General features: G+C 37.5%; 1 protein-coding gene across 4 annotated transcripts in view; it reads right to left on the bottom strand.

Moving 5' to 3' along the window:
* Positions 1–16,817, bottom strand: part of LOC124631073 (kinase D-interacting substrate of 220 kDa B) — a 63,117-nt gene that overhangs the window by 42,271 nt on the left and 4,029 nt on the right. Inside the window, exon 1 of one of the 4 annotated variants that reach the window (XM_047165228.1) lies at positions 4,758–5,138. The exons of the other annotated variants lie outside the window; for them this stretch is intronic. Within the exon in view, the coding sequence (XP_047021184.1) occupies positions 4,758–4,907 (150 nt within the window). The 5' untranslated portion in view covers positions 4,908–5,138. Of the gene's footprint in view, positions 1–4,757; positions 5,139–16,817 lie in introns of those variants that run through there. 4 annotated transcript variants of the gene reach the window in all.

Genomic DNA, 16,817 nt, shown 5'->3' with positions numbered 1-16,817 from the left:
TGACGTCATGTGGGTTTATAGCAATCGTAAAGGGTTTATTTTTGAAGATTTATTTTTGTCACAACTTTTTACAACAGGTTATCCCAGGACCCAGACTAATTACTGATTAGGTCATCAATAAGAGGAAGTTGAAGTTATATATCTGTCTCTTTGGATAGAATATCATTATTTTTTTACAGAATATTATTTGGGGATTGGATAAATTAGCTAAAAAACAGGATTCCGAGTCACTAGGAATTATAGATCATATTGGGTACCCCAGACTATTAAGAGCACTTAAGCAAATTGTTTGTTAAGTAATGAATGGAAACGAACCTCTATTCTATGATAACTAGTGACAGCACCTAACTATGATAAACGAACACACTGTTTAATTAACAGAAATACGTATGCATTGGAGGTGCAATCATTTAAATTTTTCTTATGATTTCACTTTAGCAGTTCCCGCATTGGACTACAAAAAAAATGAAATTCCAAGAGCCGTAATAAACTCAACTTTTTAGTACAGCAATAATTTCACCTTAAAATAATTGAGTAACGAACAAACTTACGCTTGCAGTTTTCCGATAAAACAACATCTGACACATTCGAAGAAAAACTTTAATAATTTTTTATAATAAATTTAGTTATTCCCGTGGAAGATGGGTAGGTCTTTAGTATGGGACGCGACCTGTGTCGATACTCTTGCTCCATCCCACCTTCCTAGCTCGGCGCGATGTGCTGGTTCCGCTGCTGCGGCTGCAGAGAACCTCAAACGGCGCAAATATAGCACCCTGGTTGGTAACTATACCTTTGAGCCGTTTGGGGTTGAAACCCTCGGGCCGTGGGGTCCAAGTGCTCATCTGCTTTTTAAAGATCTGTCAAAGCGACTTGCTGACACTTCAAGTGACCCAAAGGCTGGTTTTTATTTTGGTCAAAAATTAAGCATTGCCATTCAACGTGGCAATGCTGCCAGTTTCTTGGGTACACTCCCGGTGGGCAGTGATGAGGAGTTTTTTGATGCCATTTTATAATTGTTTTTAGTGTATAGATTAGGTAATAAGTTAGTTGTATGTTGTACGTAAGGCTGCCTTTTAAGTTCTGTCGTTTGGTAACCTCCCGCGATTTTTAAAAATATATATATATGCTATTTGAATCTTTTTGAATTTAGAATTCGAAAACAAAAGAATGTTTTTAAATAGGTCGAATAGTTTTATTGTATCGTCCATTCAAAGGTGACAGGTCGGTTGCAAAAATGGAAATGTGTAAGGAAAATTTGAGTGCGATAATTTTCTACAACTTTAAAAGGGGATTGTCGCGACTTCAGTACTAGAAAGAGATTAATTCTGTATTTAGTGATGTAGCACCATTCCTTAGGACCGCAGAACGCTGATATTTAGAATTTCAACCTGGGCACTCTAGCTTCAGTGACAAGCCTCGTGAAGGTCGTCCAAAAACCGCCATGATGCAAGTTTATATCGAGGCTGTGCGGCAGCTAATCCTCGCAGACGGACATGTAGCATATGGTGAAATAGAGGCATCCGTGGGCATTTCAGGGACCACAGTCAAAAATATCCTACACGAAGAACTTGGCGTAAGATAGATGATCTCTCCATGGATACCACATTTTCTTAGCGACGACCAAGAAACAGCCCTAGTAAGTTGGTGACGTCAAACTCTGCAGCGATTCGACCGAGGAGAGTCAAAGCAGGTCTATGATATAGTTAGTGATAACAAGTCCTGGATATACGCTTATGATCCGGATTCTAAGCAGCAGTCAGCTGTCTAGGTCTTCCAAGACGAGCCAAAACCGACCAAAGTCGTACGCTCGCAAAGCACTTAAAAAAAAAATGGTTGTCTCGTTTTTGGCAAAGGGTGATCGTGTCGCCACTATTGTACTAAAATATCGCGACATGGTTACCGCTGACTCGTATACCATTGTTTGTTTGCCAAAAGTCATCACCGAATTTAGAAAAAACTATCCAAGACTTCGAATGATACTGCACCATGACAATGCAAGTTCGCGCACCGCCCGCCAAACACCGATGTTTTTGAGTTCCCAAAATGTTGTAATATTGGATCATCCACCTTACAGCTGTAACTTAAGCACTAATGATTTTAATACATTAACCAAAATTAAGAAAATTCTTCGTGGACTACCTTTCAGCACACCTGAAGAAGCTGTTGACGTATACAAATCGGCCGTTTTGACTACCCCCACTTTGGAATGGAATAAATATTTAAAAACTGATTTGAATGCATGCAAAAGTGCATTGAATATCGCTAAGTATTCTTAAAAAAATAATAAACGGTAATAACCTATTGGATTATCTATACTTATTTCAAACGACACAACTTAAAAGGCAGCCCTCGTATATATATTAAATTTGTATGTCTCTAACCGACCACGGGACTACGGAGTCCCGGATTTTTGGAAGGCGAACGTGGGGCCGAAGCCAACATGCTGAAGCCCTTTTGAGACAACTTTGATGATGATGATGATGTCCTCCTAGCCGATTATCGGCTACGGCGGCTGTTCTCATGTAAGGAGATTAGCCAACTACGCGGGACATATTATAGTGCACGAGCATTTGCGCAGACACAGGTGCACTCACTATTCCTTAACTCTCATAGCCCGATGGGACGGTAATCCGACACGACCGGAGAGAGATCAGACGCAGGACCGACATTTACGTGCTCTCCGATGCACGGGTGTATCAATCACCAGCTTCCAGGCTCCGGGCTGCTTTGTGAAAGTCTTCTAAAACCCACAAAGCGATTTCGGCCCGACTCGGGAATCGAACCCGAGACCTCGTGCTCAGCAGCCGCACTTGCGACAGATAGACCAACGAGGCAGTAAATGAGACAACTTTAATGAAATGGCGACACAAGTATATATATTTATTATTAAGATAAGATATTGTAAAAAGTTATTTGTAATTAAATGTTCCTTTATAAAACTTATAATTTTAGAAAAATGGTTCACAACGTCAAAAAATTTACGAGATAAGTTTAAAAATAAATAATTATTTTACGACGTTTAGTTTTAATTAAGTCAGCTGGCTTGAGCTAACTTAAGTGGTAAGTGGAAAAAGTAAAAGCGAGTATTCCCATATACACACTATGTACCTAACTCCTCGTTGCCTCGTTGGTCTAGCTGTCGCAAGTGCGGCTGCTGAGCACGAGGTCTCGGGTTCGATTCCCGAGTCGGGCCGAAATCGCTTTGTGGGTTTTAGAAGACTTTCACATAGCAGCCCGGAGCCTGGAAGGTGGTGATTGATACACCCGTGCATCGGAGAGCACGTAAATGTCGGTCCTGCGCCTGATCTCTTTCCGGTCGTGTCGGATTGCCGTCCCATCGGGCTATGAGAGTTAAGGAATAGTGAGTGCACCTGTGTCTGCGCAAATGCTCGTGCACTATAATATGTCCTGCGCAGCTGGCTAATCTCCTTACATGAGAACAGCCGCCGTAGCCGATAATCGGCTAGGAGAACATCATCATCATCATCATGTACCTAACTAGTACTATATAATACTTCCTGTGCTTTTACCCATGAAAAACATGAGGTTGGTAACAAAATGTTAATTATGTACTTGCGTACACATAATGCCTGCTTTATATAGGTACCCAGCTCGTAAGTTTTCTTTGAAATATTTAATATGCGGGATTTTTCATTTAATTTGTTCGTGGTAGTCAAGATGAGGCCGTTTTGTGGTCAAAATAACTTTATTATTCTACCGCAAAAATAAGCCTCGTTTAGTGGCCTATGTTTGTTTAAGTTATCTATATTATTTACACCCTAGGGAAAATTCGGAATTTTAGACTGTTATTTGCATTTTTTTTCTTTTATGACATTGGAGTACTTTCTCACCTGCTACCCATTGCAGGTGACATCTAACGCAAGTGAGAACCATATGCAAGCTACATCCAAATATTACCGGCCACCCTTTTTTTATGCTTATATCTTCTATTTTTCCTGGTCCAATGAAGCTTTATATTCTCTAATTAAAATAGTTTAGATTAAAAAACCACATGTTTAGTCACCAACAGGTTTTTAGGATATTGACACGAAAAATATAATAAAAGCTAAAGTTATTGCATAGATATTCATTGCTTGATTGACAAGTATTTTTAGATCGATACCTATTGGATTGTCTTGAAATGTTTAAAAAAAAATCTCCTGACTGTTCTTTTGCTGTCAAAGAAGGTCCTAAGTAATATTTTTTGTGTTTTTTTTAATGCAGATTAAAAGAAACCATGATGGCGTTTAAATTATACAATATAATCAAGAGCTGACAGCATAATTACAAAATATGTCCTTTTCTATTTTAAGTATTTTCATGACAGAAACTAACTAATGCTCCATATTATAAACCACTACTGACTAAAAAGGGCAAAGGACGGATACAGACGAGAGGAGGCGGAAAAGCAAGTATTATATATAAGCCTGTGAAATCTTTGAATGTCACTATTCCACCTACATGTAAATTATACATAGACATAAATGAAGGCCCTGCCTGAATAATTTCTCCAATTTTTTATCTTTACATAATATATTTATCTGTCTTTCATGATTAATGATTATTACACAAAATAACTAATGTAAGGAAGTAGTTGTTAAATAATTGTTATCTTGTAATCTATGCACACCTACAATAAAACAATTGATATCGAAACACATTATCATCTGCACATTAAATAGTTTTAATTACTATGAGAACAAATTTTAAAAAATATATAACGGAAAAACTGTATCATGGTAAGACTGATGAAATACCTCGCTACGGAACGTTTCAGAAGCTGTGTCTTTCACAAATTTGTAGTAAGGAAAGAGACTGCCGTAACTCCTGGGCACTCGCAGCGCCAACATGAGCGGTCGGCGCTCGGCCAGCGGTGTGGAAGGGCCAGATTCACCCCTCCAAGACATAACGTCTCAGTAAACACTAACACAACACTAGTCCGATAAATCTTAACATAAAACATTGTATGCCATCTCCACATTTGCCTCACTTGCAAAAATCTACCAACGTTTAATTTAAACACTAGTAATCACTTGAACTGAGGGTATTTTATAATTTTACAAGTCAGTCACAAACGACGACGGCGTCTCGTTAATAGTAAAAGAATGAACTATGCTTACGGACTGCGTCAAACTGAGCTCAGCAAGAATGATAAGATTTGTTTGAAGTAATAGAATTAAATTACACGAGGAGTGCTTATCAAACTTATCGGTTTATTTACCGAGTCCTGTGCTTCATATTTACCGAAGTATCGTAAACGATACATTGTAGAAATCTACGTCAGTTCGAGAACTAAGGTTGAATATTTGAAACCTACCTATATAATATTTTAATAACACATTACTGAATAGGTGAGTAATAAAGGCATGAAAGAACATCATTGAAAATGTTCAACAAATAATTTTCATTTTGTACTGCTAACGCCATCTAGCAGAGAATCACGATACTACTTAATAAAAATTGTGCAAAGATACGATGCGCATGAGCAAGCCTCGTATACTACAAAATAAAGTCGCAGTTTCAAGTTTGACAACACAGATGGCGCTGGTTGCGACCAACACAACAGCAGATAATGGTAACACAAGATAAATCTCGATTTACATTGAATAAGATGAATAGTGCATTTGTCCATTCCACCAACTTATCTAGATAAGAACAAAAATATTCATAGATGTTGTTGAAAGTTTTTCTTATCTACCACGAATACAGATTATCTTGCTTTGGTACATAAATATGTTTTATCTTGATTTGACGTGACATTTCAATTATCATCATTAATATGCTTTTTTAGGAAGTACGTACTAAATATGATATTTAATCAGAAACTGTAAAGTCATTCGGTTAGTAATAGGATGTCAAGTATGGCGCCACGACCACAGCAACTCAAATACAATGAACAATTGATTTTCCTCTCCTTGACTGATTTGAATTTTCTGTACTCACATAGGTACAATCGTTGATATATGGTACAATGCGAATAATTCATATCGAACTTGTATCTGGCTGGATAAGATTCAAATATTAAATTGATGTAGACCTGCTAACTACTGACATTAAAACATACACCTAATTGTATTATTTTGTTTTTGTTATTTTAAGTAAATAGGTTAATTTGCATAACCTCTGCTATATTAAATGTTTTTTTCATGGACCTACCTACATACATATCAATAGAATATTTGGATAAGATTCTATGATAAGAAAAACCAAATATATGTATTTACCTACTGTCATTGAAGCCTAATGATAAAGTAAGGAAAATAATGTGTAAACTTGAACATGCCATGCTTTGTTTTAAGGACAACAATTCTACGATTTGCTCTTAAATATTTACATCAATAAAACAAATATACTTGACAATAACTTTCACTCTTAGTAAAATATGTAAATAATTTATCATGATTAATTACTAACTATGCAGTATGTTTGAGTTTTTGCCAACAATTGCACCGGGCACATTTACAAGCCGGAAAAAATCCCACTCTAATAGTGTAAGCAAATTGTATCACGAAGTAATATGTCGAACAGCATTAAGGGTCTTTGAATATTCATTTAAGCTTTGGCGGCTGAAATTTCAAAAATGTATTCACCAAAAGCAACAAATTATCAAAATATTTTTTAAAAGAATCCAACACATTCTAGGACTCGGTTTGCACCTTGCAATCAGCTTTCGTCCGTATATAATTTAGCTGTTAGCCTTTCTAAAACGCCAGCCAATGGTCCTTAAATAAATGTTGACTCGTATTTACTGTTCGCTCTAATGATCCTACGTTTAACAGCTAAATTCATATTTACTACACGCGTAATTATGACTCGAGGCTATTAAAAGCGTTTACAATTCACACATTTCCCATGCAAATAACTTTGACCTAAAATGGTGACGTTTAACTAGGCAATCGAATTAACGCCGAACCAATTTACATTACTCATGTGACATGTCCTCACTAACCAATTAGTAACAAATCTGTAAGTTTACATTCGTACCGAAATAAATCTTTTTAGAGTTCTGACAATTTTGAAGGACATCGGTGCCATTATTGTACGCCGTGTAAATAAAAAATAATGAGCAACATTGCAGAACGCTGTGCATGCGCAACAATTAAAAGACGATAACCCATATATTGCTCAGTCATTATCAGTAAGTGAAATAGGATTGTACAACAATGCCATTACTTACTTATTTATAATTCTAATAGAAAATTATACTAAGTAAGTACTGCACGAATTACTATTAGGATTACGATATTAAGCAATAAAGTCAATGTTTACCGAATAGCTCCATTAAATCAAGTCAATCGCATGTATGGGGAGACGTGATGATGTCATAATCAGGAATGACACAAAGCTAGATAACGCGAAGACCTTGGACGCTTAGTAACTGTTCAAACAACCACTAAGCGCTGCTTGGGTGATTGAAGCGATCTTATTTACTCGGTTAATTACGAAACCTAGTCTGCAAAACTCCGAAGAGATACCAACCTCGCCCTAATAAAAGTAAAGGGGAAGTCATTCTACAATTCGTATTATTACCTAGTACCTTAACGTCGAAGTAAAACATAGCACTCAAAGGCAGGTGCACCTTCAAATACATTTCATATCCATACAAGTGAGCAAATCCGAGCGTAGCGAGTAGCGAGTGATTGTAGTATGAAATCCTGAGGGAGTCGAGGCATTCGAAAGCACTTTGCTCCCGTGTGACGCTTGTAATTGTTCACTTCAGTAACGAGAACAATAGTTATTCGTGATAGTAGTGTGCAAAGTTTTTATTTGCAAGTGCAGATTTCAAATCCCGAGCGAAGGGAAGGGTTCCGTTTGTATCGCGATCGCAGGGAGTGATTCCAGAGAAGAAACCTGAGCGAGTCGAGGGATTTAAAGGTACGAGATGCAAAAAAGTTTGCTGTCTTGTGACAATTTACATTTCATCAGCTAAAACCAAATTTTGTTCCCACCGAACGTGTTTTGTTTTCCTTCGGGGTTTGCTAGTGAGACAAGCTAACCATGGCCATATTGAGCCATTAGTATGGCCATGAGATTGATTGGGATGGCCATGCTTTATCTCACAAGTGAGTAAAAGTCAATTTTGCAGCAAAACTGCAAAACCTACATGTTTGGGCTACTGAGATGTAAAATATAAAGAAGGACAGGTACCTGTGGCCATCGTATAGATCTCAAGTATTCAACTTCGACCAACTTACACCAAATTAATTTAACTTTGTGGAATGTTATTAAAATAAGGAGGTCGGATTTACCCACTTAATGCATTTATGGCTTTTGCATATTATGTAAGGAATTATTTTGTAATGATTACATCGACGGTGGCGGTAGCCTGTAGCGGTTAAATGTATGCACATTTTACGTAATGATCATAAATAAAGGAATTAGAAGGAAAATAAATATAAATAAATACATACATTACACATTTTTGAAATATCTTTTAGACATTACAAGAAAAGGTAAAATACCCAAGAACCCAGATATTTCTTTTAATAACTCGGGGAGGTTGCAGGACAGATAACGACCTCGATGGCGCAATGGTCACCATGCCGGACTGCCGAACCTGAGGTCCTGGGTTCGATTTCCGGTTCGGTCGACATGTGTGTGTGATGAGCATGTTTGTTGGCCGTGGTCTGGGTGTTACAATATGTATTTATCAATATGTATACAGGGTGGCCCATCCATAGGCGTCCAAAAGAAAAATTTAGAAGCTCTATGCTATGGGGTATCCGAATCACCCCCATGTATGTTCAGCGATTTTTTGTAGTTTAGGAGCTAGAATTGTTTTTAATTTTTTTCCGTAATTTTCATTTCAACATTATTTTTTTCTATTTTACCTTTTTTTCCTAACGTTTACACATGTTTTTTTTTGTAATTAATCATCATGATAATAGCTAACACCTGAAAAAAGCAGTTTAGCTAAACATTCTAGAACTTACATAAAATTTTATCTGAAGTTCAAAATTACTGTTGGAGTTCAGTAACCAAAAATGTTAAGGGCTTAAAAAAAATAATAAGGGGTTTCTAAGCAGGTTTCTAATTTTGAACTTCAGATAAAAAAAATTTAAGTTCTAGAATGTTTAGCCAAACTGCTTTTTTTCAGGTGTTAGCTACTATCATGATGATTAATTACACAAAAAAAAAACATGTGTAAACGTTAGGAAAATAAAGATGAAATAGAAAAAACAATGTTGAAATGAAAATTACGGAAAAAAAATTAAAAACAATTCTAGCTCCTAAACTACAAAAAATCGCTGAACATACATGGGGGTGATTCGGATAGCCCATAGCATAGAGCTTCTAAATTGTTCTTTTGGACGCCTATGGATGGGCCACCCTGTATATGTAGCTATATGTAATTTATCAATTGTGTTAGCACCCATAACACAAGTTAATTAACAACTTACCATGGGGCTAACCTAACCGACCGTGTGCGAAAATGTGTCTGGACATTATTTATTTATTTAGATAAGCATTTTATCTCAATAACATACATAGAAAACCTACAACAGTAGGCAAAGGTGTTTACCCTACTTATTGGAGTTTAAATTAATATTGTTTCCATGAAACGGCTTTTTACGAATTCCTTGGCGAAGCAACGCCCTAGGGTATGGAAGAAATGTGGATTATGATACTTAACGTGTTTTACTTCCACAGGCTCCAAAAACAATAGAATTCTTTCGATTGGCTCCTTAGGAAATGTCAATAAGAACAAACGATTCAACAGGCGTTTCTGGTGTGCTCAGTCGTAAATAAACCTAAGTGGCACTCCTCGAGTCACAACCCACAATGCGTCATATTTACACGACGGCTAAGCTATGCTTAGGGATCTGCTTACGTTGCGTACGGATTGGTTTACAATTTTATTCGCCAGTGAAAGATATCCAGCGTAATCTGACGCTAAAGCAGGATTTCAAAACGAATTTGATGACGTAGTATATTTTATGTGTGAAATAAAGACTAGTCTTTATTTTCCCTGAACTTATATAATTCCATAATCAATGCCAGGATATTTATTTGTCAACGAACAATTTGGTCTGTATTTTAGGGAGTTAGTTTTCAGGAAGATTAATTGGAAAACTCGTTGAGCTGCTTCAAAATTTATTTCTGGGCAAAATGTATTACTTTTGCTATGCACTCTGAATAGCTATCCTTGCTTATAAAAATCGAATCATACTTTACTTTTTTTTAAATGGCCCTCTAATCTTAATTGATTAAGTTATCCATCGAACTATTGCCGTTATACTTTCATACTTCTACATCTCGTGCGCTAAGCTATAAACAGTATTAACTTTTATAGACAATTAAGTACAGGTACATAAATTACAATTTATGTAACTTAATGTGGCAGTTTAAAGAATTTAAGTACTTACTTCATTTACGTTTTAATAAATCATTGCACGAAACAATTGAAAAAGTCCTCAAACAATTTGCAATATCACCCAATAAAACTTGTTTGAAGTACCTATAGAACACTAATCTACATTCCATTATAGGTTTTCTGTCATGCACTCTCTTGATAATAACGAGTTAGATAGCAGTACCTTTCGATATGACAAAGGTCAGGGACTAATAACGTGGGTACGTTACAACACGCAAAACAGCTTCCTTGAAATGGATATGGTTAGGTCACGAAACCTCGAAAGAGCGGTATAACGTAAGTCTATTACACCTACTTTCTATATAACATTGAGCACAACAATATGGAGGCTACATAAGAAATTGCACGGAATCCAGGCAGCTATGCCACACACCTAATGAACCAATAAAAAGTGAAAGGTCAAGCCAAATAGGGGGTTTACGTGAAGGTTCACAAGTGACCTATTTCCCAAGGGGAACACAGTTATTTATAAATACCTAATTATAATCATGTAGTTAGTATCAAAACATGATTTAGTTGACCTAATCATAAACCTTGTTATATGCGGAAGGTGCAGATAATAGAGTAGACATGTTATATCGATCAAATCAGAGAAGTTTCAACGTGCATTTTCCAAGTTCTTCCAAACGAGGAGGAAGTCTTCATTTGATTGATTTTTATATGTTGTTAGGCAATTTCTTAAAGACGTCTGGTATAATTTGGAAAATTATTTTTCATGAAAATGTTTGTGCACTTTCCACGTACGTATCATGACGACCCTTTAATCTGACATCATTATTGAGGAATCAAGAAACCAAAGGAAAAAGTTCTTTCACTGCTTTGTGAAAATAAATATAAGGAATTATTGAAACCTTGAGGTTTATCTGAGCGACCTCCATTGATTTTTATAGTAGAATAATACCTTTTTTTAATGTCATTTGGTTTTATTTTATGCGCTAGGTAAAAGCAAGACTTACGTTTATTTATTTTCTTAGTAAGTATCTTTCTTACTAGCACTCCAAGTGAGTGCTATGAGTGCTCTCGGTAAGCAATAACGTATTATTATAAACAGTCGACAATCACTCTTCTAGAATAATCAAGCAATTATGTATTATGTGAAAATGACAGGGAAAACATCGATGTGGCAACTATCACGAATTTACGATATATTCTTACCTAGTTACCATGCTTATAATAGTTAGCTAGTCTACAAAAAATAATCCTATAGGTATATAAATTCCTGAAAAGTAATGAACTGACGACACAGTGAACAAAGTAAATACCAAGGCAAAGTACCTACACTGAAAAAAACTTTGTCGAGGATAGATCATTATCTCAGTCATTATTTTAGTTATTGTGAACATACTGCCTATTATCTGTACAATACGGAGAACAAATAACTCGATATGAATAGTTGTATTGAAAAGCTAAGTATGTCCTTGATATTGCTGCTGAAGTTATTCAATAGAATGGTTCACGTAGAGACCTGAATTTCGCATGATTAGTTTGATCGCCCAAGGCTGAAATAGATTGATGTTATTTTGCTAAAGACGTGCACAGGAATTATTTATTGAATGTCTCTTCAAAAGGTTTCACGATAAAATTATACCTTTGCCCTTTTCTTGATAAAACGCTTCCTCTCTCCATTATCAGTTTATAACTAGAATACTTATAACTTGTTCTTCAGGCGCTCCCTCGTAACCTGATATACGTGTCTACATAAACATTTTTGTTAGTCAAACACAAAAACTTGTAAAAACACTGTGTTTATGCAAAGTTGGCAACTTAGCCTTTCAATACAATATACTTGTATAATTTTGGCATTAAATAGACAACCAATTTTATCGTTTTCTAGACTTCCCTGAAGCTACAGACCTTGGAACGAAGAAAATTATGTTGATTCTAGAAAGATAATAAAACGATAGGTCCACATGAAAATATTACTCGAGATGTTATTGTTGTCCGCACCAAAATAAACAATAGTACCCAACAATTTGAAGACATTAGTTACATGCGTTCCGGGTGGCCTTACGTTAATGTGTTTGCACTAGTAAACGAATGAATGACAATCCAAATAATGCAGTTCACACATCAATCTAACAGTCTTCGTGCCAATAAAATTACAATTAAATCTGTCTGACATGGACAACAACTAGATATGCCTTATTATTATAAATTAATTTTCGGCAAATGAGACATGAACAGACAAGCACTAATCAAGAAATTGTGACTGCGATACTCATGTCAAATATCTATTTATTGATTCTCTAGTTCATCAGATTTCAACCGTACTAATTGTCTAGAATTCGTACCAACATTATTAATGTTTTATAATAGAAACTAGCTGTTGCCCGCAACTTCGTCTGCGTAGGCAATATAGAATAGTCAAAATACTACTTATCCCGTAGGTGCATTCTTTCACGTGACAGTATAATTAGGATTAGCACTTAGCAGTCGCATAGATTCATTGATCAAGGTTGTGTTGTGGATGTGACCATTTATCTAAACAAAAGAAGTAAAGTTTGTGACGTTGTGAATATCTCTGGATCTAGTCAGCCAATTTGGAAAATTATTACATATGGTGCGTAAGTAATTTTCACAGGAAACAGTTATAATCTATGTCTATATGCTTTGAGTCTGACAAAGCTGTCATTTGTAAATTTTCTGCAGCTGCTGCGACTAATCAGAAGCCAGAAAGTCTGTCAGTTTCACCACGGATATCGTCTTGTGTAGTGAGACTGGATTGAAGATAGGTAGATAGGTAGTCGCTCCAAGCAAAATATTGGTACTCAAACAGATTCGGTGACTGGAAGGCAACACCAACATAGTTGGGGAATAGCTGGATGGATGATAAAATGAGTCATCATCATCAGCAGGCGCATAGGGTAGGATAGTTACACTACTGGGGAGAAACACTTGTATGACGGGGATTTTCTGTGCACTTACTCACTATGGTAAGGCTGACCCCACATTAGGCGTGCGCGATCCTCCTGCGTGTGAGTAGCGCGGGCGTCGCGAGCACGCTGCATGAACGTCGCGTTTTGCTGCCCTGCGGCATGTGTGAAGAGTGCAAGCGACGCGCTCGTGGCGAGCACGCGGCGCTTGAGTTGCGTTCTTACCCCTTCGCCCGCTATCCCCGCCGCCCGCTAAACGCCTTAGCAGTTAAACGTCAAGGAGAGCGGCGCGTCCGCGCCGCGAGCGCGCTGTAGGTAAATGCCGCAGGGCAGCAAAACGCGACGCACGCGCGGCGCCCGCGCTACTCACACGCCCGAGGATCGCGCACGCCTAATGAGTGAGTGAGAGTCCACTTCATGTGTTCGTACTTGAAACCTGCAGCTTTGCCAAGATTTTCAAAATGTACGCTTGCAATTTGTCATTTCTTGGTGGAGCCAGCAAATCGAAAGAAACATAAGTGTTGTATACTGTGCGTCACTACCGCACACCGGGAAAATTTCGCTCTTGCGGAGGACGTTTATATACCATATTTTGTGTCACACAGGACGACAGTAAGTATCCACCGAAACACTTTCAAAGATCTGATGAACGAACAAATCAGACCTAACTTGGTCACGTGGGGCCAATCAGAGCTCTATGAAGCGATAATACGCTTTGGCTCCTACTGTTATTGTGGTTTCTGAAAATTTATTCACCTCATTCAACGATGAATGTAATTCTGATGGTACTATTAAGAACACTTGCTTAGCGCAGAAGCTGACGTTGGCAGGTCGACTCTTTTGACTTCTCGAATAGGATACCATTGGTTTTTGTGTAATGCACACCTGCAATGCATGCTGGATTAGGATAGGATACAGGTGGATAGGATTTGCAACAGAAAACAATTTTGTCTTTGTGATTGAATGACATCAAACGTAGTTTTATATAAAAGGTGTTTTTTTAGACTTGGCTCGGGTCTTACTGAGACTGTTCGTAATCGTGACCAGTGTATTTGCGATCAGAAGTTGAAAGTAAGCATGTCTCTGGTATGCGACGCGCAATTTGTACGTTTTCAGACTCATAAAGCATTTTACGTGTGTATGGTATTAAATCGAGAAAGCTCCCATTTCTTATCTGCACTTTGTATCTGGGCTTGTTCTTAAAGCTACAGAATCCTACATTACATACCTACCTCACGCTTAGCAGCGCTTGCGAGATACAGATCCTCCTTTCTTCTAGGATTAAGTTTACATATTTTGCATCAGAAAAAATAATTAAGGTCTACTTAATACTACTCACTCAAAGTAATTTGTTTTAAGGCCACCACATTAGTGGAAGATAAGCTAAGGCGATTATCACACTGCCCCGCATGATGCAGCGTAGTGCGTGGATGCGTTTTTTTCCGTTGTATGGAAATATCTCCGTTTGTATGGAAAACACGCATAGTCCAACACACTGAAAATGCATCCACGCGCGTTCATGCGGATCACGCACATACATGCGGAGAAACACGCACCCCCGCGCGTAGGTGCGGGGCGAGACGCAAGGTATGGCACACTGAGGTGATCTTCACACTGCCCCGCATCACGCTGCATCTTGCGTGTCGACGCACCTACGCGCGTTCCTGCGGGAGTGCAGATCTGCATCATCGTGCGGGTTTTTCACGCACTCACGCGCGTAGGTGCGTTTTGTAAATTCACGCACAGCGAGTTCCATTTTCAAATATACACGTCACGCCCATTCAAAATCACGCGCGGCATTGCGGGATTCAGTGTGCCATACCTTGCGTCTCGCCCCGCACCTACGCGCGGGGGTGCGTGTTTCTCCGCATGTATGTGCGTGATCCGCATGAACGCGCGTGGATGCATTTTCAGTGTGTTGGACTATGCGTGTTTTCCATACAAACGGAGATATTTCCATACAACGGAAAAAAACGCATCCACGCACTACGCTGCATCATGCGGGGCAGTGTGATAATCGCCTTAATCCCGCAATGCCGCGCGTGATTTTGAATGGGCGTGACGTGTATATTTGAAAATGGAACTCGCTGTGCGTGAATTTACAAAACGCACCTACGCGCGTGAGTGCGTGAAAAACCCGCACGATGATGCAGATCTGCACTCCCGCAGGAACGCGCGTAGGTGCGTCGACACGCAAGATGCAGCGTGATGCGGGGCAGTGTGAAGATCACCTTAACTATGTTTATGAAAACATCCTGATATGAACTCCATCTGTAACTTTAAATCATAATTAATTGTTATACTAAAGTCATCATTTTTGACATAATGTTCAAAAAATAATTTAGATGGCACCGTTTTAAATTTGGCTGAGAACTATTAATTTTCCTTTCATCAAGGTAATAATTATAATTGGATTTTGATGTGGCACGGCAAACTGACAAACACTATTGAAATGTCTATCGAAAAATTACACTACGTGTTAAAATATGGTGAATTACGGAAAATACACAACTCCATCTGTTGAAATAATAATCCTCTATAAAGAATGTATGGTAATTTATTGTCATTTACCACCTCTCTCCTTTGACAAATTTTATGTATTTTATTTAACACAGATTACCACAGATGGAGCTACTTTAACCTTGGCTAAACAAAATTTTCATATTTTTTTTTTCTTCCGAAGTTACTTATGAAGGTATGATTTTCTGTGTAAAGGTTAATCTTTAATAATAGGTCGATCAACTAATATAAGTACAACATTCAAATGTACAGTTTTGACAAACAGATTGCGTGTCGTAATATTTTACATCTTGAATTCACAAAATTAATCATATCTTTTGATAGAGTGAATCGATTTCGATGAAACAAAAACTAAGTAATACCCCAAGTTACGTAGAATGTTTGTATATAAGCATTTTCTGCATTGAATTCGTAGATTTTACGTGAATCCCGAACGAACAAACAGATAAACAGATAAACAGACAAACAGACAAACAGACAAACAGACAAAAATGACAAAAATGATGGAAATGGGTTCTGTTAGTTATCCTTTAACATGCTGGCTATTTTTTTTGTCAATTTCTTCAATGTACAAAAATTACTTTTCTACAGATTTATTATATGTATAGACTATAAAGTTGCTCCTTGGGCTCGGTCTGATAGAAAAGTTCTGAAGAAGACATGCAGTGCACAACTCAAATAAAGGGAGGACTTAGGAGAAAATCCGTATTTTTGTCGTGCAAAGCCCATTGGACCAAAAGCCAGAACTAACGGTATAACTTTCCCACGATTAGAAACATGGACTGGAGTTTCATTTTCATAAAGATATCATTTGGAATTCTCAGATGAGTGAGAACTATGTCTTAAAATATAAACTGCATGTTACGATTGCCAAAAGCGCTAAGGACCACAATTGATGGCAAATGATCATTACTTCTGAACAAATTATTTCAGGTTAGAAATAAGATTCAGCGTACACGGGTCGTGTAGTAATACCATGGGAAAATATTGTAACAACTGTCATTATGTAGTTATTCAATTATAATTTAGAAAAAGCCTTAATAACATCC

This window comes from Helicoverpa zea, chromosome 6 (genome assembly GCF_022581195.2).
Source record: "Helicoverpa zea isolate HzStark_Cry1AcR chromosome 6, ilHelZeax1.1, whole genome shotgun sequence".
NCBI lineage: Eukaryota > Metazoa > Arthropoda > Insecta > Lepidoptera > Noctuidae > Helicoverpa > Helicoverpa zea.
Note: the sequence above shows the minus strand (reverse complement) of the source record. Positions and strands in the feature narration are given on the sequence as shown.